The 23,453-nt window shown below is 42.4% G+C and overlaps 2 protein-coding genes across 3 annotated transcripts in view; one reads left to right on the top strand and one right to left on the bottom strand.

Moving 5' to 3' along the window:
• The window catches only part of LOC139460998 (hepatoma-derived growth factor-related protein 2-like), a 55,972-nt gene extending 47,087 nt beyond the window's left edge, over positions 1-8,885 (bottom strand). The window contains exons 1-6 of one of the 2 annotated variants that reach the window (XM_071242460.1): positions 8,527-8,885; positions 7,980-8,056; positions 6,756-6,891; positions 5,700-5,795; positions 1,542-1,622; positions 781-912 (exon numbers count right to left, since the gene is read on the bottom strand). In XM_071242460.1, the coding sequence (XP_071098561.1) occupies positions 781-912; positions 1,542-1,622; positions 5,700-5,795; positions 6,756-6,891; positions 7,980-8,056; positions 8,527-8,601 (597 nt within the window). In that variant the 5' untranslated portion in view covers positions 8,602-8,885. The remainder of the gene's footprint in view (positions 1-780; positions 913-1,541; positions 1,623-5,699; positions 5,796-6,755; positions 6,892-7,979; positions 8,057-8,526) is intronic. The other variant, XM_071242462.1, reaches the window with a different exon arrangement.
• Positions 8,886-12,693: 3,808 nt separating this feature from the next.
• LOC139460489 (uncharacterized) lies at positions 12,694-22,217 on the top strand. The gene is made up of 6 exons (XM_071241969.1): positions 12,694-12,753; positions 15,149-15,228; positions 17,649-17,948; positions 20,490-20,540; positions 21,234-21,339; positions 22,190-22,217. Exons 3-5 carry the CDS (start codon positions 17,657-17,659, stop codon positions 21,314-21,316), a joined length of 426 nt encoding a protein of 141 aa, XP_071098070.1. The 5' UTR covers positions 12,694-12,753; positions 15,149-15,228; positions 17,649-17,656; the 3' UTR covers positions 21,317-21,339; positions 22,190-22,217.
• The last annotated feature ends 1,236 nt before the right edge of the window (positions 22,218-23,453 follow it).

Below are 23,453 nucleotides of genomic sequence, written 5' to 3'. Positions count from 1 at the left end.
GGCAAGCATGGGTTGCTGAAGACCTATTCTACCCCGGATCTTCACGGGTCTTATCGATATGAAATTTGTGTCATCGATTATACCTTACATAAACTATCGTGATGAAATAAAGTTTAGATTTACCAAGTCAGACTCGCCACTCACCAGTGGAGTGAAATATGTTGATTTCTTCAGGATTTTTGTGTGTGTATTTACTTCTCCAATATTTATCGATAATTAATCGATATTTAGTTAGTTTATGATTATCAATATCTATGATCTGTATCGATAGCCAGCCTAGTCCTCAGAACAAAGTTTAGTGACAAAAATGAAATTTGATTATGGTTAAAGGTTGAGGTCACTCAGATTTTTTTCTCTTCAAAGTCCTGTGGACTCGACGCGGTTGAGCTATAATTGAAATCACTGTGACTTCCACCCCCCCCACCCCCCCTGTCAAAACATAACACGCCTGGGATGTTTGTTTGCTTGTTTTGAGTATGGTCCAGACAATCCAGTGATTGACATGAGCCCTCAATTGGTATACAATGACATGCATCAACCAAGTTGGCAAGCCTGAACCCCCCGATCCCGTTAGTCACCTTTTACAACAAGCATAGTCGCCTTTTACAGCAAGCAAGGGTTGTTGAAGACCTATTCTACCCCGGGTCTTCACGGGGCAACTACTTGTTGGATTAGTCTGGTACACTGCCCTAATACTTCGCCTTCATAATCTGAGCATGTGATGTGAGCACCGTGACGTGACAAATGTCTGATTCCCCTGTGAGTTTTACATCCCCTCACCTCATCATCCGAGTTATCTGATGGTGGGGAGGATCCGGCATCGAAGTCTTCCTCCTCTCGCCCGTCTTCCTTGGAGTCCTTGGACACTGACCTCGACAGCCGCCTGGCTTTCTTGGCCGACCCCGCCTTGGCCTGCAACACATACCAGGTATAAACATGGGGAACAGTCGTCAATTCACTTCCAAGAGGTCACCATTGTCATCTACAATTTGTGAATGTGGGGATTGTGTACGTTGAGATTGTGTGAATGTGGAAATTGTGGTGGTCCTGGGATTTTCCCGGGGAGTGAGTAAGTTGGGTTTTTAACGCCAGTTTTAACATTATTCCAGTTATATCACGGCGTGTCAGCTTAATGTGGGAGGATAGCCTTAAGTGATGCAGGTCTCAGACGTTTACCACTTCGGTGAAACCCACGAGCACGGGTATGGTGCTGACAAACCTAGAAACATATTCGGGGCAAACCGGGATTCAAACCCACAATCATAGGTTTCTGGTGTGTCCAAGGGACGTAACTCTGCACAGCGAATTGCGGCGCCTTAGACGACTGGGCCACACACACAAACACACACACACACACACACACACACACACACACACACACACACACACACACACACACACACACACACACACACACACACACACACACACACACACACACACACACACCCAAAACCCCCCCACATGTATCATCTCAGGTTACAATGTCATCCACCAAACACGTCGCCAACCAATTCTACCCATAATGCCCCTGAACTCACCCCTCCGGATGTCGACTTCCTCTTGTGGGGTTGCTTGGCCTCCTTGGGTGGTCTCCCCTTCTGAAAATCATCATCATTCGACTAGAATGACAGATGTAGAGAACATTACAAACAACTGTCCAGTACAACACCATACACTTCCACCTTTTATGCACAGAGATGTAGTCGCAAGAACAGCCTGTCACAAAACTCTTAAGCATACTCGAACCTGTGCCTGTCTTTGTGGCTTTTAGCCTTCAAGTCAGTTACAGTGGGGAATAATAATAATAATAATAATAATAATAATAATAATAATAATATAAATAATAATAACATAAATAATAACATAAATAATAATAATTTTAGTGTTCAAGTAAGTTTCAGAGGGGATTATTATTAATAATAATAATAATAATAATAATAATAAAATGAATGCCCACCCCGCTTCATTATTACCCATCAATGTTTGTTTGTTTGTTGTTTAACGCCGCACTCAGCAATGTTCCAGCTATATGACGACCGTCCGTAAATAATCGAGTACAATCCAGTGATTGCCATGAGCATCGATCCACGCAATTTGGATACGATGACATGCATCAACCAGGTCAGGGAGCCTGACCACACCCATCAATGAAACTGTTTGCTCGATTTTTATTCTCAGCTCCCTGGGGAGTATATAACCCAAGCTGCCTGTGAGGCGCTAGAAGGTGAACAGTCACATGACCATCTCATCCAACAAGATTTATCTACGATTCTAAACTAAGCGCCCATTGCAAATTGGTTAAAGTATCATTTTTTTCAAATTCATAGTTTAAAATGTAACACAGCCTCATCTTCAGCTCATAGGAATGTTACCATGGTTACAGGGGTTTATTACAAACTCCCAAAATGGAAATCCAAATTTTGAAATTTATGTTTTTCATTAACAACTGAAGGTTTCGTCTTGTACAAATGACTTTTATGTGACGGACCAATTTGGGCAAAAAAAGGATGTTCCCCAAAGATTGTCTCTTAAAGGCACCTAGTTTGTAATCCAGGACACATCCCTGTCTTTACAGTGCTTTTATAAGTATTAAAGTCAATTTATTTCTAACCCTGTAAAGGCAATTTTAATACATTGTTTAAGGTCACTCAGAGTTTTCTCTCTTCAACGTCCTATGGACTCTAAGCGAGCTGGGTATATAATTGTCATCACTGTGACCATATCTATTCTTGTTAAAGTCATCAATCAGAAACGACTAGTGGCATTATTACTGTTTTGGAGAAAAATAGTAATTTCTGTCCACCGAAATAATCTTAAAATCTAGCTTTGTGTCTGTCAAACATCAACATTTAAACAAGTGAAGTTTTACAATCACTATCTTTTTTTAACACCGCACTCAGTAATATTCCAGCTATATGACGGCGGTCTGTAAATAATCGAGTCTGGACCAGACAATCCAGTGATTGATATCATGAGCATCTATCCACACAATTGGGATACGATGAATGGCTGAATGACTATGGTTTCTGAAAACTATTTCTAGTTCATACAAATTTAAATTGTATCATCTTATAATCTCATTTTCTTTCTGGTCAAACGTACTGCATGTAAAATAAAGGTCACTCAGAGTTTTCTCTCTTCAACGTCCTGTGGACTCTAAGCGAGCTGGGTATATAATTGTCATCACTGTGACCTTATCTATTCTTGTTAAAGTAATTAATCAGGGACGACTAGTTGCATTATTACTGTTTGGGAGAATAATAGTAATTTCTGTCCAATGAACCAATTTGTAAATCTAGCTTTGTGCCTCTCAAGCATTAACAATTAAACAAGACTTAATGAATGTTTTACAATTATGAGTGCGAGTGTGGTTGTTGTCTGACACCACTCAGCAATATTCCAGCTATATGACCTCAGCAAGTAAATAATCAAGTCCGGACCAGACAATCCAGTGACTGATATCATGAGTATCAATCTACACAATTGGGATATGATGAATGATTAAATAACTTAGGATTAATTAGACTGTACTTCTAGCATGGTTTACACAAATTTAAATTTGGTCACATTATAATTTGCCATCTCATTTTCTCTCTGGTCGAACTTACTGCATGTAATTTGTAAAATAAAGGTCACTCAGAGTTTTCTCTCTTCAACGTCCTGTGGACTCTAAGCGAGCTGGGTATATAATTGTCATCACTGTGACCATGTTTGTTCTTGTTAAAGTAATTAATCAGGGACGACATGTGGCATTATTACTGTTTTGGCAAATATTGAATAATAGTAATTTCTGTCCACCGAAACAATTTCAAAATTTAGCTTTGTCCTCTCGAACATCAACATTCAAACAAGACTTACCGGATATTTTACAATCATGAGTACGAGTGTGTTTTTTGTTTAACCTATCAATGCTGTCAAATCAATGGACAACTTTAGTAAATGTTTTGGTTGGGTCTCATTCCGGAAAGAGTCGACTTTTTGCAGAACTTTTTTTTCAGCATTATTATTAAAGCATGTTTTTTTTTCACGCTCTTCTGGTTCGTCTACATGATTTATCGGTGACAAGCAAGATGGCATATACAGGCATTTAAACACTCTTACAACCCAAACTGGGAATTTCGTAGACATATGCTTAATGAGTGAGTATGGATTTACGCCGCTTTTAGCAATATTCCAGCAATATCATGCCGAGGGACACGAGAAATGGGCTTCACACATTGTACCCATGTCGGGAATCGAACCCGGGTCTTCGGCGTGACGAGCGAACGCTTTAACCACAAGGCTACCAAACCACACCATGTGCTTAATGTCCCTCCTATAGACCAATCGGATTCCACCTCTCATATCACTTGCATTCACTTCAGACCCATGAAGATCTGGGGTAGAATAGGTTTTCAGCAACCCATGCTTGCCGTAAAAGGGGACTGTGCTTGTCGTAAGCGGCGACTAACGGGATCGGGTGGTCAGGCTTGCTGACTTGGTTGATGCATGTTATCGATCCCAATTGTGTGGATCGATGCTCATATCAATCACTGGATTGTCTGCTCCAGACACGATTATTTACAGACCGCTGTCAAATAGCTGTAATATTGCTGAGTGCGGCGTTAAACAAACAAAAGCATTCGCTTAAAACATAATAGCGGTACCCAGTCAAGACAAATTGATCGATAACCATAATCTATATTGTAACAAAACAGGTCTTACTTCCTGAAGTGCATGAGTGAGTGAGTGAGTGAGTGAGTTTGATTTAACAATATTTCAGTTATATCGCGGTGACTCAGCTTAATGTGGGCGGAAAGCCCGAAGTGATGCAGGTCTCAGACGTTTACCACTTCGGTGAAACCCACGAGCACAGGAATGGTGCTGACAAACCTAGAAACATAATCGGGGCGAACCGGGATTCGAACCCACAATCATAGATTTTGGCATGCCCAAGGGACGCAACTCTGCACAGCGAATCGTGGCGCCTCAGACGACTGGGCCACCCGTGCCTCAGCGCCAGGCAGAGTAACAACATGTATCCATGAAGTGCATGAGAACTCAGGTGAGCAACCTTGATTAAAAACATGAAAAGGTTTGGAAAATATCTGTTGGAAAATATCTGTTGATGCCGAGTTGCAAATCCTGCAATAGACCGAAATCAGCACTGCAGTTTACGAACCGCGATTTTGATTGGACAATGCATAGACTGTAGTCCGTTAACTCCCTTCCCTCAGGAGGATGCATCCTCCGCGGACCACCAAGCAAGGAGGCGAAGCTGTGACATCTTATGTCTGGTTGCAAGGGGCAAGAAACCATGTCCAACAATGTTTGTTTAATGCCGCATTCAAAATATTCCAGCTATATGAAGGTGGCCTGTAAATAATCGAGTCTGGACCAGACAATCCAGTGAATTACATCATGAGCATTGATCCGCGCAATTGGGATCGATGACATGCATCAACCAAGTCAGCTAGCCTGACCACCCGATCCCGTTAGTCGCCTTTTACGATAAGCATAGTCACCTTTTAATCGAGTCTGAACCAGACAATCTAGTGATTGACATGAGCATCATTCTACGACATGCACCAACTAAATCAGCGACACTGACCATCCGCTCCTGTTTATCGCCTTTCACAAGTTACGACAAGCATAGGTTGCTGAAGACCAATTCTAAGCCAGATCTTTATGAGGTCGTCAACAGCTTGTGTTCGTACCTGTGCCTTCTTGGGCTTGGCCGGCTTCTCCTTCACTTCCTCCTGCTCAGGCTCCTCCTCTTCTTCCTCCTCCACCTCCTCTTCCTCGGAACTTGTCTGTTACCATGGAAACACCAGACATGAATTATCAGGAAATAAAATTCATCGAAATGTTCGAAATTGTAGTTGTACCACATTCAACATGGTGAGCTTTCAAGAAAGAATCGGATCATTTTGATATGAAGTTCAGCCTCATAGCACACTTGAATTAATCTGGAGGCTAATGTTTATAGTCATGCTCTAAAGGACCAGTTCAAATGTTTGATGTCGGATAAAAATCTCCATAAGTTTCAGGGTGGAGGGGAATAATAGCCCTGCAAGTTTTCAATCCGACAAAATCAAACTAACCTGATTTCGCTATGTTTAGACTGTAACTAAACTAAGTAAAAAATCCCATCCTATTTCACCAATCCCATTTTATGTAAACATTCAGCTACCATGTTACCATGGTAGAAAACTACATTTGTTAGCCTCTGGTTCAGAATTAGTGGTTTCGAAATCCCACTGGCGACACTTTTTCATGAAATGGTTAAAAAAAGTTCAACAATTCAGTTAGTTAATGCACGGTCAAAGACAAACGAGCCATGGTTTAAGTCAAGATTACGATTAACTGATTTTAGACTTGTTTTCGATACAGATGAGGTGACGTGAAATTGGGTTTAACGTTGCGTCCAAGATTATTGCACTTATATCGCAACGTGCATGCACGTGTGTTTGGTTGCTTGTACTAGTCCGGACTGATGCCGATTTATAGTGCTAGCTCATTGAGATACCATGCCGCAGTTTAACATGAATACCCCACTCAGACACAGTTTACTGACTCCGAGCCAACCAGTCCTTGTTTTAGCCCCTTAATGCCGAGCGCCAGACAGGGTAACAACAAGTACTATCTTTTACCCTCTTTTGGTATGACGCGGCCGGGGATCGAACACCGGACCTTCTGCTCTCTGGGCGGTCGCTCTACCACTAGACCACGGAGGCCGATACAGATGAGACAATGTCCCAAGCGTTACTCACAGGTGCTTTAAACTTGACATCTGGGTTGTTTTCAATCTCGAAGAGACCCTCGTTGAAACCTTTCCTGGCATGCTTCTTCCCGTACTTTTCTTTGTTCTCATCATACGGGAAGATGTCCTTTGGCAGCAGGAACGCACTGCAACAATCACAAAAATATGGTTAAACACAGTCTCCTGAACTAGAGATGAACGCGGCGTGTCAGCTTAATGTGGGAGGAAAGCCCGAAGTGATGCAGGTCTCAGATGTTTACCACTTCGGTGAAACCTACGAGCACGGGCATGGTGCTGGCAAACCTAGAAACATAATCGGGGCAAACCGGGATTCGAACCCACAATCGTAGGTTTCTGGTGTGCCCAAGTGACACAACTCTGCACAGCGAATCGCGGCGCCTTAGACGACTGGGCCACCCTTGCCCCCAGATAGGTATCGGCGAGCACTTTGAATTGCAATGTTATCGAAATGTACCACAAAATCTTGCCACCATGACAATTATTTCCCTGTTGCTTAATGTCAAACTTAGCAATATTCCACCCATATGACGGTCTGTAAATAATCGAGTTTGAGGTAGACAGTCCAGTGGTTTACATGAGCATCAATATACGCAATTGGCATACGATGACATGCACAAACAAAGTCAGCGATCCTGACCATTTGATCCTGTTTCTCGCCTTATTTCTCTTAATGTATGTCTACCTTCAAAATGTTCATGGTACAGTGAGTGAGTGAGTATGGTTTTACGCCACTTTTAGCAAATTTCCAGCAATATCACAGCGGGGGACACCAGAAATGGGCTTCACACATTGTACCCGTGACGGGAATCGAACCTGGGTTTTCAACGTGACGAGCTAACGCTTTAACCACTAGGTACCCAAGAGCCCCTGCTCATGGTACAGAAATTACCACCAACATATTACAAAATCTTTTCTCCAAATTGTGTAGCATAAATATTTCATAGATACAATTTGATTGACTTTATATAAATATTGACGATTTCTGTACAATAATGTCGCCAACAGGGATTCACAGCAGTACACATAGATTTAAAAAAAACAAAATCAATTCATAACACATTCTGCCCTTTACAGCTACTTTCTGTAACCACATATACATGAATAAGTTCACATATACAGAAACGTTTAAGTACAATAAATAATTAATAAATGGGGTCTTTGGGTTGATGCAGTTTAAGAAGGGCAACAGTTACCGTCCTCGCAAGTGACTTACGTTTCGTGTGTACCATAAAAGAAAATTGGATATTTTCCTTTTGGGGGTTTCACGGCTCCGTCTGGGAGTTCATCAATCTGAAAAATAAAATATATATCTTATCAACACATGGCGTTTTTCGCTAAAATACAAGGGCACCTCGTGTTGTACAAATAAATTTAGAAATGGTTCGAATTGGCCATACATCATCCGCGTCTTCTGTTAAATGCGGTGATATTTCAAGAATGCAAACAACTGTTTTCTCATCCAATTGCAACATAAAAAAATCTACGAATAATATACGAATACCGATTGCGGGTTTTTCACTTTTTCGTGTAAACGAAACTCACAAGTACTCGGCTTGACAAAAGTTTTCGCAAATGACAGCCTCTAAGAAGTGTCTAGGTGGAGAGCCCGAGTATAATGACACCTGACAATGGTTGTATTACAAGAAATAAAGACAACTGGATGCTCGGTTTGAGAAACCACATGTCCACTACACACGTGGTGTCAGCCAACAGGAAGTCCGTTGCGACACGGAACATCATTTCCGTTTTCAGAAACTTACCCTCGCCGGCCAATGTGGGTAGCCTTTCATTTTGGCAAATATTTTATCTCCTGGCTTGTATTCTTTCCCTGCCATGATGAATGTCAACAAAGTACCAGTAACTTAAAAATGCGTTTCACGCAGAAAGGGAATTAAAACAGTGCTGCGACATCATCACGAATACGAAGGCGGGCGACACCAATGCATTTCGCACATATATGCGATCTTCTTGCCATATTGCGAAAATCCGATGACAACTTTTCTTTTCTCATGTACACGATGTCCTTTCCTTGCAATAAGTCCTCATAAAATCCGACTGATGAATCTATAAGTGGAAATTTGGTCAACACTCTGCTTTGTGTGCCGCCATTTTCCTTTCATTCTAAATCTCGCGTGAACGGACGAGATGGGTTATTCTTGGCGCGAAACGATTTCAATGAGAAGATCTGACCCACTTTGTCTCTATTTTTAGAACAGGGATATCCCTTCTCTTGTGGGACAATGTCGACAGTGATCTTTGTCTCTAAATTACGCGCCTGCTGTAGGCGTTGTTGCGTTCTTTTGTTCAATATTTTGGACAGATCAGCGCTGGACCAGCGATTCGTCTCTTTGGAAATATTCTAATTATATGTATTTCCCCAAATGAGCGGAATTTATATCAATTCAAATAAAAATTAGGCTTTATAATATTAGCGCTCAACTCAGTATGCTCAAAGATCTTTAAAACATTATTATCCCGGTCAATAGGATGCACTCGATTTTTATTCTGAGCTTAGTCACATACCATTCCATCCTACCTGGTACCCATTCACTGCTGGGTGAACAGAGGCACATTTCTCACAAAGTCAATAGCCTTAGTCGACACCAATACATCTTCTATGTTGTTATTAAATTTCATTGTAGCATAATCATATTTACGCCTGCAGTGGTTAACGCACGGGACACAAAATGGAGCTTCCATTCGTCACCACTCGCCCCTTTCCGTAACCTGCTTGTCCCGGAATAACGCGAGCTGTCACAAATGCCTCGAAATATGACACACGTTAACCCGTGGATTGGGATACGATGACATGCATCAACCAAGTCAGCGAGCCTGAACACCCGATCCCGTTAGTCGCCTCTTACGACAAGCATAGTCGCCTTTTACGGCAAGCATGGGTTGCTGAAGAACTTTTCTACCCCGGATCTTCACGGGTGCATGATACCAGTAGATGCTACACAAGGAAGTTCATCTCGCCAGGATGTGTGGCCTGGATATTTGATATTTTTACAAAATTTAAATTTCTATCCAGGTAACCCTATGTACTGCACGTAGTTTCCGGAATGTCCGCTAAATCGCCTTGCCAGTTATTGTCATTTGAGCATTATAATAATAATCATGATCATTATTCATGTAAAACTAGGATAAAATGTCACGTTAAATTGCCGGCAAGAGAAAGTTTTGTTCGTTTGTTTGGTCAGTAATAATCTAGCTATATATGACGGGGATCTGTGAATAATCGAGTCTGTCCCAGACAATCCAGTGATTGACATCATGAGCATCTACGCAATTGGGATACGATTGTTTGTTTGTTGTTTAACGCAGCACTCAGGAATATTCCAGCTATATGACGGCGGTCTGTAAACAATAGAGTCTGGACCAGACAATCCAGTGATTGACATCATGAGCATCTACGCAATTGGGATCGAGGACACGCATCAACCAAGTCAGCGAGCATGACTACCCGATCCCGTTAGTCGCCTTTTACGGCAAGCATGGGTTGATGAAGATCAATTCAAATCCGGATCTTCACGGATTTAAAAGAAATTATGCACCCATGTTTGATGGTGGCTTAAAATGTAACGAACAAGAAATGGTTCTTCGGCGGTGATGTATTTTAAACGGGTATCACAGGTGATATTACATGTATCATATCAATGAGTATCTCACACCAGGTCACGTGCTCATGACGTCTCACGGAACATGAGGGTCGCAATTTCAATTCCAATTTTCGAGTGCACACTTTCTTCTGTCGACCGCCTCCGTGGTCTAGTGTCCGCCCGGAGTCGGAAGGTCTGGGGTTCGACCCCCGGCCGCGTCATATCAAAAGACGTTAAAAGATGGTACTTGTTGTTACCCTGTCTGGCGCTCGGCATTAAGGGGCTAAAACAAGGACTGGTCGGTTCGGAATCAGTATACTGTGTTTGAGTGGGGTATTCATGTTAAACTGCGGCATGGTATCTCAGTGAGCTAGCACTATAAATCGGCATCAGTCCGGACTAGTACAAGCAGCCAAACAAACACACACACACGTGCATGCACGTCGCTATATAAGTGCAATAATCTTGGACGCGACGTTAAACCCCATTTCACCTCACCTCAGCTTTCTCCTGTCCGGCAAATGACATGGTTTCTTATAGGGTATATCATAGTAACCATTCGATAGTTTCATAATATCAGTGAGTGAATATGGTTTTGCAGCATTATTATGAAAGCATGGTTTTTTCACGCTCTTCTGGTTTGTCTACATGATTTATCAGTGACAACCAAGATGGCAGCTACAGGCACTTAAACACTCTTACAACCCGAACTGGGAATTTCGAAGACTTGTGCTTAATGAGGGAGTATGGTTTTACGCCGCTTTTAGCAATATTCCAGCAATATCACGGCGGGGGACACCAGAAATGAGCTTCACATATTGTATCCATGCCAGGAATCGAACCCGGGTCATCTGCGTGACGAGCGAACTCTTTCACCACTAGGCTACCCGATCGCCCCTTCATAATATTAAAGTATATAATTGTTAGTAATATTCCACACTGCATTACCAATTCATCAAATAATATTTTAATTCAGACAGGAATATTAATATTTCGATGATTTCATAATATTACTAATTGAAGTTAGTAATTTTCCGTCGTACAATTCCAGTTCACATAGTAATATTACCAATAATATTTTTTTTGTAATTATCAATAATTCTTATTGTAATATTATTTTGAGTATTATTTCGTAATGCATTACCAATCACCCCAGTAATATTATCAATACATTCAGAATATTCATAATCTACGACTTAATAATATTAATATTAATATCAGTATAAGTTTTGGTAATATCCTATTATCTTCAAATAATATTAGAATTCAATAAGAGTAATATTTCAACGATTTTATAATATTACCAATATACGTGTAACATTTAGTAATATTCCGTAATACAAGACTAGTTCGCAAAGTAATATTACCAAATATTTCCGTAATTATTAATAATTCGACGATTTAAAATAGTTTTGAGTATTATTCCGTAATGTATTACCAATTATCCCAGTAGTATTACCAATTCAACCAGAATATTTATTATTCTACGATTTCATAATATTACTACTTGAAGTTGTAATATTCCTTAATGACTTAATAATGTTACTATTTTACTAGTCATGAAGTCATATTCAGTGGGTACATACTAGTTTTAATCATCTATATCTGTAATATTTGTTTGTTTGTTCTTTAACGCCGCACTGTAAATAATCGAGTCTGGACAAGACAATCAAGTGATTGACATCATGATCACCGATCCACGCATTTGGGATACGATGACATAAAAACCAAATTAGCGAGCCTGACCACCCGATCCCGTTAGTCGCCTCTTCCGACACGCCTTTTACGGCAAGCCAGGGTTGCTGAAGACCTATTCTACCCGGATCTTCACGGGTCGTATGTGTAATAGTCTTGTTATCTAAGCGTACTTTTTCGATAAGTTTCCTGTAGTTTCATTTATGTATTATTAATGTGTAAATGCTTCTCGTCATGAAATGGTTGATATATTACCGATGTGATGTTAAATTTTTACTCTCATAACTTATTCATTAAAATATATTAATATAATTTCTCAACAAATCCAGAAAATACCGTGAAAATATGTTTCAAGTTTTTCTTCCCAAAATTTATAATTAAATGGATATTCTAAAAACAGCGAATAACATAAATCTAACAATTTAAAATTGATCTTTATGCGTCGCTGTGGTATATATCTGTTATTAACTGGATATTGATTTTGAAACAACGTAAGCTCGCTTCGCTTTACAAAACCCGCTACTGTGAGTCGGACTCTGTGACGTCATTGAGCCAGGTGTAGGTGCACACCTGTCGCGTTATCAGCGAGTGAAGCGACACCTTGTACAAGGAAGTTACACGCCAACAGCGCCACCGCTTCTCATATAACATCAGCGCCATGCACCAAAGCATAGGTCGGTGCAGTGATGTCGAGTGAGTTAGTGAGTGAGTGAGTGAGGGTGTGTGGGTGTGTGTGTGTGTGTGTGTGGGGGGGGGGGGGGGGGGGGGGAGGGAGGAAGGAGGAGGGGAGGGAATTCTCGCCAAATCTCATTACATTTGAATATAATATGTATGACTTCATTCCAATATTTAGCTTCCGCTAAACAAAGTTCTGAGGACATCCCATTAGCGGTCACGTCAGAACGACCTTCGGCGAGATGAGCAAACGCTTTAACCACTAGGCTACCCGTGCTCGTGGGTTTCGCCGAAGTGGTAAACGTCTGAGACCTGCATCCCTTCGGGCTTTCCTCTCACATTTAGCTGACACGCCGCGATATGACTGGAATGCTGTTAAAAGCGGCGTTAAACTCAACTCACTCACTCACAATTGGTAGCAAGGGTGGCCCAGTCGCAGTTCGCTGTGCAGAGTTGCGTCCCTTGGGCACGCCAGAAACCTATGATTGTGGGTTCGAATCCCGGCTCGCCCCGATTATCCTTCTAGGTTTGTCAGCACCATACCCGTGCTCGTGGGTGATATAAATTGAATACTGTTAAAAGTGGCGTTAAACCCAACTCACTCACACTCGTACGTGATCGAGTCTTGACCAGACCAACCTGGGTCGATAGCATGAGCAACGAACCACCTCTAAAACACCCAATCCCCATTTTCGTCGGCCCTTATTCGGAAACCTATCACTGCGCTCGACCGCCTCCGTGGTCTAGTGGTAGAGCGTCCGCCCGAAGAGAGGAGGGTCTGGGGTTCGATCCCCGGCCGCGTCATACCAAAAGACCTTAAAAGATGGTACTTGTTTTACCCAGCCAGGCGCTCGGTATTAAGGGGCTAAAACAAGGACTGGTCGGCTCGGAGTCAGCATACTGTGTCTGAGTGGGGTATTCATGTTAAACTGCGGCATGGTATCTCAGCATACTAGCACTATAAAATGGGGATTATTCCGGCCTAGTACAGACAATCAAACAAACACACAAACAAACAAACACACACACACGTGTCGCTATATATGTGCAATAATCTTGAACGCAACCCTAAACCTTGCCGTATGCGTCGTCACATTGTCGTGCTGGAAAATGATTCCTCGGGGCTGTTGCTGGATGTTGCTGTCAATTGTCAAATTTTCCCGCTTTTTCCCATCAATTACTTTTGGCTTGGTACGCGAGATATGTTTAAGTATGTTTCATAGAAAATAGGTGAGGTGAGGTGAAATGGGGTTTAACGTCGCGTCCAAGATTATTGCACTTATATAGCGACGTGCATGTACGTGTGTGTGTGTTTGTGTGGCTGCTTGTACTCGTCCGGACTGATGCCGATTTATAGTGCTAGCTCACTGAGATACCATGCCGCAGTTTAACATGAATACCCAAATAAGACACAGTATACTAACTCCGAGCCGACCAGTCCTTGTTTTAGCCCCTTAAATGCCGAGCGACAGACAGGGTAACAACAAGTACCATCTTTTAACGTCTTTTGGTATGACGCGGCCGGGAATCGAACCCCGGACCTTCCGCTCTCTGGGCGGACGCTCTACCACTAGACCACGGAGGCGGTACTCATAGAAAATAAAGCACTTATAACACAAATATTTAACAACATAATTGGTATCGTTTCTTTTGGACATTAGTTTATATCACGGTGTCAACTTGGAAGCAAGGCCAAAGTAATGCCGGTCCTAGATATTACAACATTGGCGAAACGGCCCGTGAAGATCCGGGGTAGAATATGTCTTCAGCAACCTATGCTTACCGTAAAAGGCGACTAACGGGATTGGGTGGTCAGGTTCGCTGACTTGGTTGATGCATGTCATCGTCCAGGATTGTCTGGTCCAGACTCGATTATTTACAGACCGCCGTCATATAGCTGGAATATTGCTGAGTTGGGCGTTAAACAACAAACAAACAAACATTTGCGAAACCAATCATTAATATCGAACCTTGTTTGACGAGGTCGGGCATCGAACCACCGGGGTAGAATAGGTCTTCAGCAAACCATGCTTGCTGTAAAAGGTGACTATGCTTGTCGTAATAGGCGACTAACGGGATCGGGTGATCAGGCTCGCTGACTTGGTTGTTGCATGTCATCGATCCCAATTGCGTGGATCGATGCTCATGATATCAATCACTGGATTGTCTGGTCCAGACTCGATTATTTCCAGATATTTGCCGTCATATAGCTGGAATATGGCTGAGTGCGGCGTTAAACAACAAACCAACCAACAAACTTCATTTCAACGGCTGAATCCGAACCCAAACTCTTGTATTGAACAGGAATTAAGCCGCGGGCTGTTGCGGAAAGATAGGGTTTCGAGATTATACGTTCAGATTATGTTTCTGGAGAGGAAGTCCATTGAACCACCTGTTGTTCTCTCACTTACAGCACCAAACTTTGACACCTTTTACAGTATAAATCAGGCAGGGAGACCGTTCGGTAGCACAGTGTCCACGGGGAACCAACACGTAAGTATGCCATTTTTTTTTAAATCTAAGAAATATGTTTGTTGTTATATCCAGTGATTGATATTTGTTTGCTTGTTCATACTGTGTGTTCATTGTGTAGATACATGTGTTGAACTGTGTTGACCTTGCAAGCTAGCTCTACATGTAACTACTACTACTACTACTACTACTACTACTACTACTACTACTACTACTACTACTACTACCCCGTGAAGATTCCGGGGTAGAATAGGTCTTCAGCAACCCATGCTTGCCGTTAAAGGCGACTGTTTGTCGTAAAAGACGACTAACGGGATCGGCTGCTCAGGCTCGCTGGCTTGGTCGATTCATGTCATCGATCCCAATTGCGCCGATCGATGTTCATGATATCAATCACTGGATTGTCTGGTCCAGACTCGATTATTTACAGACCGCCGTCACATAGCTGGAATATTGCTGAGTGCGGCGTTAAACAACAACAATAATAACAACAAATATAATTATTATGATAATTAATAATAATAGCACAAACTTAGTATCTTAAGCGACATGATGGTGTAGCTCGATCATTTAATTTCCGTCTTCGCCATGCTTGTGGTTTTGACAAGGAGGTCCATCCATGGTACGACCCGAAATATGTAGAGGGCGTCATGGAACATGATAAATTCAAAATTCTTTGGAATAGGCCCGTTTACAGTCTCAGACGTATCCAGGCCAACAAACCTGATCTTGTCCTTTTTGGTAAATCAAATGAAATTTCTTTCCCTTTTGACACTGATGTCATTGACAAGATTCAGAAAAAACATTGCAAATATGCGGATCTTACTTTCGAAATGTCACGCTTGCATCGCAAGTACCAAGTTGTCCGGCTCCCCATTGTTCTCGGTGCCTTAGGGTTGGTACCTCCCAATCTGTTGACTGACATTGAGAGAGTATCCGGGTTTGCTACCAGGAATACAGCCCTTCTGTTAATCTGGCTAATGCAGAAGGCTGCAGTGTTGTGGAGTCTTCACATTCTCCGAAAAGCTCGAGTGAGTGAGTGGATATGGTTTTACGCCGCTTTTAGCAATATTCCAACAATATCACGGCGGGGGATACCAGAAATGGGCTTGTACCCATGTCGGGAATCGAACCCGGGTCTTCAGCGTGACGAGCGAACGCTTTAACCACTAGGCTACCCGACCGCCCCCGAAAAGCTGGAGGTGGGATTGACAAGGCAGAGCTGCCTTGGAGAAGTCCCATTCGCTGTCTGGGTTGCGTGTGGAGGGGGCTAGTGGAGGATAATGAGCCCAACCAGCCTGGCTGTGCCAGGATCACCCAAACCCTCTTTGCATTCGTCACCACCCGCCCCTTTCCGTAACCTGCAAGAAGACTCGTCCCCCTATCAATGAATGTTGTGTGCGAAAATACGACAAACCAATCAGAAAGCGCGTATGATTTCAAGTTGTTGATCATTGAGAGAGTATCCGGGTTTGCTACCAGGAATTCAGCCCTTCTGACAATCTGGGTAATGCAGGAGGCTGCATAGATTCGTTAGTCCAGCCAAACTAACTCCTGAATTCCAGCCTAGTTCGCCAAGGGTGGAAACTGGACTTTTATAGTCAGTTAATTCCCTTGCCTCGGGAAGATGGCCCGTTGATTAATAATTGAGTCTTTGTACAAAACTGAATACCATCGTTCACCATAATGCATCGTTAAAAGTGTACTTTGGTAATAACTGAAATAGTACATGAATATTTTCAATTAATGTACCATGGACATAATCCCATATTTTACATCCATACAGTAGTACAGTTTTACCATAGCATAAAAGGGATAGAGTTGACATTGTAAAGAGAGATTGTTTAAACGTGCCAAACACATTGATTTTGTTGCTTGGTCATACAGAGTTTGAAAAAAAATATAAATGACATTGAAAGAGCGGTTCGCGGTTGTTGTTTAACGCCGCACTCAGCAATATTCCAGCTGTATGACGACGGTCTGTAAATAATCAACTCTGGAACAGACAATCCAGAGATTGATATCATGAGCATCGATCCACACAATTGGGATCGATGACATCCTTCAACCAAGTCAGCGAGCCTGACCACCCAACCCCGTGAGTCGCCTCTTTCGTCAATCTGAGTCGCCTTTTATGGCAAGCATGGGTTGCTGAAGACCTAGTCCATATCTTCACGTGTCACAACTTTTAGGGGAGGGAGGGGTAAGTGCATGAAAAAGATGACACAGTTGATTTTAAATATTAATATTATTAGGGACTGGTAATTTATTATCGGGTATAAGGTCATTAAAAAACATCTGGTATTCGTATGCAAAAATATTACATAAATAGGATGTTCCTAAGACGAGTATTTTTAAAAAAATTAAAAGATGATTTTAATCAACAAAAGGTAAAATAAAGTTAAATAAATCAATGGTCGGTCCCATAAAGCCTGATACAGTTTCTTGCATGATGATGTTACGCCCGACACTGGTCCTGCTGCTGGTGGTGCTGATGCTCACCCCAGAGGAAGGCGAAGGATGGCGTCGGCGGCGGCGTCGGCGGCGGTACCATGTCCGTACAACCCACATCGTCACCAACAACTGCCACTGCAACAAGATTCACGCTGACCTCATCAAGCTGCTAAGGGATTTCTTGAGATCTCAACGACGTTTGGGCAGACGTGAAGTTTCTACCATCCTTGATGTTGATGAAGATGACCCGCTTCTGGAGGAATTCATGCAGAACTCAATGGACAAACGTAAATATGTTATACCGAGAATGAGAAATTCTGCCTGATTTCGTTTTTTTTTTAATTTTAATTTCAAATCCGAAGTTGCACTTTTTAATGAAACCCGTATGGCGACCAGTACTGGCATTCCAAGCTCCTTCCCAGCGCGTGACACCTTCGTTATACTCTCGGTATAGAGAGCTCCGCGAACGGGTTATCGCTGCGAGGAGCTTGCTGGCATTCGTGACTTATTTCCGGTAAAGGAAAAAATAACCTTACCCTCCAATTGTTATACATCGCCACATCCTCGATATTCTATATCCTCATTTTATTTTGATAACTACCCTGGTTCCATTCGCCAATACAGCCTCGTTTTGAGTCCATTTCGAATGACCGGACGCATTCGTCACCACTCGCCCCTTTCCGTAACCTGCAAGAAGATTCGGCGTGTCCCGGAATAACACGAGTTGGTCACGAATGTGACCGGACGCTAAAAATAGACGTCCAATCAAATTACAGTATTATTGCGTGATTGAAACAACCTGCTATATAGATCTCCTGAATTCCAAAAGTCTCGTTGCGTTCTTTATGTTCAGAAAAAAACGTATAAAGCTTATTTAAACAGGCTTCTAATTAGTTAGGTATAGCGAGGGCTGGCTCGTACGAGGACGCGATTTGAATGCAGATCTATGCCGAAACCTCGTTCAGAAGACGTATTTTTATTGGATGTTGATTTTAAGCGCATGAGCGAGAAATTCTGTGGTAAACTTGTGACCTTAGAAACGAAGCTTTGGTATGGGTCAAAATGTGAGTGAGTGAGTATGGTTTTACGCCGCTTTTAGCAATATTCCAGCAATATCACGGCGAACCTTCACACATTGTACCCATGTCGGGAATCGAACCTGGGTCTTCGGCGTGACGAGCGAACGCTTTAACCACTAGGCTTCCCGACCCCCCCCCAAAATGATATAAACGATATAGAAGGGAGATATGATACACTGGATATTCGAGGGTGACTTCGTCAATTATGTTTGTTTTGTTAATCCATCTATATGACGGCGGTCTGTAAATAATCGAATCAGGACCAGACGATGAAGTGATTGACATCACGAGCATCGATCTATGCACTTGTTAGTATTTCGTGGGACCGAATAGGTTTTCAGCAACCCATGCTTGCCGTAAAAAGCGACTATGCTGCTCGTAAGAGGCGACTAACGGGATCGGGTGGTCAGGCTCGCTGACTTGGTTGATGCTAGTCATCGATCCCAATTGCGTGGATCGATGTTCATGATGTAAATCACTGGATTGTCTGGCCCAGACTCGATCGTGTACAGACCGCCGTCATATAGCTGTAATATTGCTGAGTTGGGCGTTAAACAACAAACAAACAAAACCTGTGTAGAATGAATGATGTTTGCTTACCATTATTTTCATTTACATATATTTGTGTATTTAGGTTCTGGTGGTTAGGAAATTGAAATAACCTGCTCTGAAGCAGTGAGTGAAATTGTCTCAAATTATTGCTCGCCAGGTGGGATAGCTTGCCATAAATGTTCCTGGCAAGTTTCAATTTATTTAATTATTTATTTATTTATTTATTTGTTTATTTACTCACTCACTCACTCACTCACTCACTCACTCACTCACTCACTCACTCACTCACTCACTCACTCATTCATTTATTCAATTCCTGTCATTTAATTTATTTTTGATGGTTGTATTAATTTACAGAAATGGGAGAACTTTTTGTTATTTTAATCAACTAAGAGATGTATACATAAAATAAATCGCCAATAAAATTTCATTAGCTCGTTCGAAATTTTGATGGCCACAGGCTATCGGTGTCGGGCCGGGAAGTCGAAAATCTATTTACCAGTAGTACCGGAAAGGCGAATTGAGGGGTAAGGGACTGGGGACCGGGAAGGCGAATGAAAAGATCAGTGATGTGTATCCTCGTTATGTATACAACGGACACTTATGCATTGAGGACACTGGGGTTGTGAGACGGAAAAGTGAAGAAAGAGATAAAAAAAATTGAACTCAGAGAATGTGATTACTAACTTCCATTGAACTCGTGAGACGTAAAAATAAAAAAAAGGATAATCTACTAAAATTGTTAAAATTGAACTCAGAGAATGTGATTACTAACTTCCATTGAACTCAGATTAAGTAATCTAGTAAAGAAACGATGAAACAACACGCGGGAATCAGTTAATCTCTACTACTATATCTTGTATTGAGAAGATGCGACTTTAATGCAAAAGTTGTTTGAATTCATGCTGAGTTTCAAGAGCATATGTTCCCTCTTGTATTCTTGTCTTCTACCAAACAAGGCAGAGTGTACTTACGTGAGAGCTTTTGAATACATCCAAGAGGCTGCATTGGTGTTTTCTTTGTAATTAACAAGTACCGTGAAGGCGATCATCTGCCATAATAAGAATTTTTGTGATGACCGGGAAGGCGAACGTAATTTCTAACTCTGAGGGATTGATTTTCGCCTTCCCGGGCCATAACCAGGCTAGCAGGCTTGTGGTATTTGGCAACCTTTAAACAAAACCCTGCTGTGTTTAGGAGACGGTCTGATTAACAAGGAGCAGTTGCTGGCAGCAGTGGAGCGTGCAGGTACGTGCAGACTAGCCTATAATGAGACAGGACCTCTTGAAAACTACGAAAGCCCATTAGGGACATACCATTTTAAAATATATTTTGTTTAAATACGGTGCGAATATTTTATTTATTATGATTTCATGAAATGCAATAAAATTATATCAAAAATGAAAATGTGCTGGTATAAGATATCATATAATACGGTTATCATGATATTGAGGTGAAGAACTTTTCAGCAGTGACAATATGGTTTCATTCGTCACCACTCGCCCCTTTCCGTAACCTGCAAGAACACTCGTCCCCCTATCGATGAATTTTATGTGCGAAAATATGACAAACCAATCAGAATGCGCGTATGATTTCAAGTTCTTCGTCAAAGAATCCCTCTGAAATAATTTTTGATTTTACATATCTCTTACATCTAAAAATATACCCAAGGCACAGTTAAATGTGTTCAATCATACTGTAAAACTCCGCATGTCCAGATGAGCTTAAAATTGCATCTGAAATGTATATAATATATGGGAAAATATATCCGGAACCATAACGCGACGAGTTGACAATTATTTTAGGTATGCCCGTTTGCGCTAAGACGGAACCTGGTCGCAAAAATGGCAGTGAGAGGGACACGAGTCGTTATTCGGCTTATCCCGGAATAACACGAGTTGGTCACGAATGAGTATGGTTTACACTTGATATGTTTTCAAGCACAAACGCCGAGCAGGAGGAACAGCAACCACTGCAAGTGTGGGAGGATGGTCCTGGAGGAGGCTTCACCCAACAGCAGCTGAACACAGACGTATGGCGGACAGTGGTATGGAGAGAGAGAGAGAGAGAGAGAGAGAGAGAGAGAGAGAGAGAGAGAGAGAGAGATTGGTTTTACGCCGCTTTTAGCAATATTCCAATATATCACGGCGGGGGACACCAGAAATGGGATCCACACATTTCGGGAATCGAACCCGGATCTTTGGCGTGACGAGCCAACGCTTTAACCACTAGGCTACCCGACCGCCCCTATGGAGAGAGAGAGAGAGAGAGAGAGAGAGAGAGAGAGAGAGAGAGAGAGAGAGAGAGAGAGAGAGAGAGAGAGAGAGAGAGTATAAACAAATACCTGGATTAATTGGGTGTCGCTGTAACGCGTTCAATAGCATGTCAGTACGTGTTAATGTCTTGTATTTAGTAGCACTGATACGTAATCATTTGGCGCTAAACTTTGCCAACTTTTCCAACTTTGAAACCCGTTCATCTAAAAAAAAAGGACGGGCATTGGTTTCTGAAGACCCATTCTCACCCGGATCTTAACGGTTGCAATACGGAGTGAGTGAGTGAGTGAGTGAGTGAGTGAGGTGTACGCAGTTACAGCCATATACATCGCGATAGCACAAAGCACGGGCCTCAAACATTGTTCTCATGTTGGACAGGCTATCGCTTGAGTGAGTGAGTGAGTTTGGTTTTACGCCGCTTTTAGCAATATTCCAGCATTATCACGGCGGGGGACACCAGAAATGGGCTTCACACATTGTACCCATGTCGGGAATCGAACCCGGGGGCTATCGCTTTAACCACTAGACTAACCCACCGTTCGTTGTTCACGTAGGCAAGACGCAATACATGATATTTCAATGTCGTGTCACATGTGTTTCAGAGTATTTCTTCTGTTTCAGGCGCTGACCTTAGAGGCTGACAAATAAATTTTGCAAGACTGAATCATTTTCTGTTTTATTTACAACAACTGTCAATGCTATTCCAAATAAGTTTCGACCGCCTCCTTGGTCTAGTGGAAGAGCGTCCGTCCGGAGAGAGGGAGGTCCGGGGTTCGATTCCCGGAAGTGTCATATTAAAAGACGTTAAAAGATGGTACTTGTTGTTACCCTGTCTGGCGCTCGGCATTAAGGTGCTAAACCATGACTGGTCGGCTCGGAGTCAGTATACTGTGTCTCAGTGGGTATTCATGTTAAACTGCGGCATGACATCTCAGTGGGCAAGCTCTATAAATCGGCATCAGTCCACACACACACACACACACACACACACACACACACACACACACACACACACACACACATGCACCCCTCGTGTGGAAAACGTATTGTACAATTTCGTTGAGGTTAGAGGTGGGATACTATCATATTTTTTGGATTGCGTGAGGATGATTGAAAGTTGTTTACCGCCACACTCCGCACCATGCACAGGCTATCAGGCACAATGACCCACGTCATCAGGGTACAATGACCCACGTCATCAGGGCACAATGACCCACGTCATCAGGGTACAATGACCCGCGTCATCAGGGTACAATGACCCGCGTCATCAGGGCACAATCACCCACGCCATCAGGGTACAATGACCCACGTCATCAGGGTACAATGACCCGCGTCATCAGGGTACAATGACCCGTGTCATCAGGGCACAATCACCCACGCCATCAGGGTACAATGACCCACGTCATCAGGGTACAATGACCCGCGTCATCAGGGTACAATGACCCACGTCATCAGGCACAATGACCCACGTCATCAGGCACAATGACCCACGTCATCAGGCACAATGACCCACGTCATCAGGGTACAATGACCCACGTCATCAGGGTACAATGACAGGCGACATCAGGCGACATCAGGGCACATTCACCTATCCCATCTTTCAGGGCACACTGACCCACGCCGCAGACAAAAATCAGTCATGTCACAATAAGTGATGGAGTTAAAATGTTCTGTCGTATCGGCATGATTTCAGCGATATGGCGACGAGAACAATTGATATATATACAAGTATACATATAAGAGCGTCATAAATGAAAAGCTTTATTTATATGCAGATTTGCCAATCATGTTTTAACATTAAAATATTATCTACAACAGTCTAACGGACAACAAGCCACCAGCGACCAAAGCTAGGTCACCTCGCTGGGGATTAGGGGTGTCACGA

Source organism: Haliotis cracherodii, unplaced genomic scaffold (assembly GCF_022045235.1).
Source record: "Haliotis cracherodii isolate W230 unplaced genomic scaffold, xgHalCrac1.p SCAF_14, whole genome shotgun sequence".
Classification (NCBI taxonomy): domain Eukaryota; kingdom Metazoa; phylum Mollusca; class Gastropoda; order Lepetellida; family Haliotidae; genus Haliotis; species Haliotis cracherodii.
This window is presented reverse-complemented; position numbering and strand designations above follow the sequence as displayed.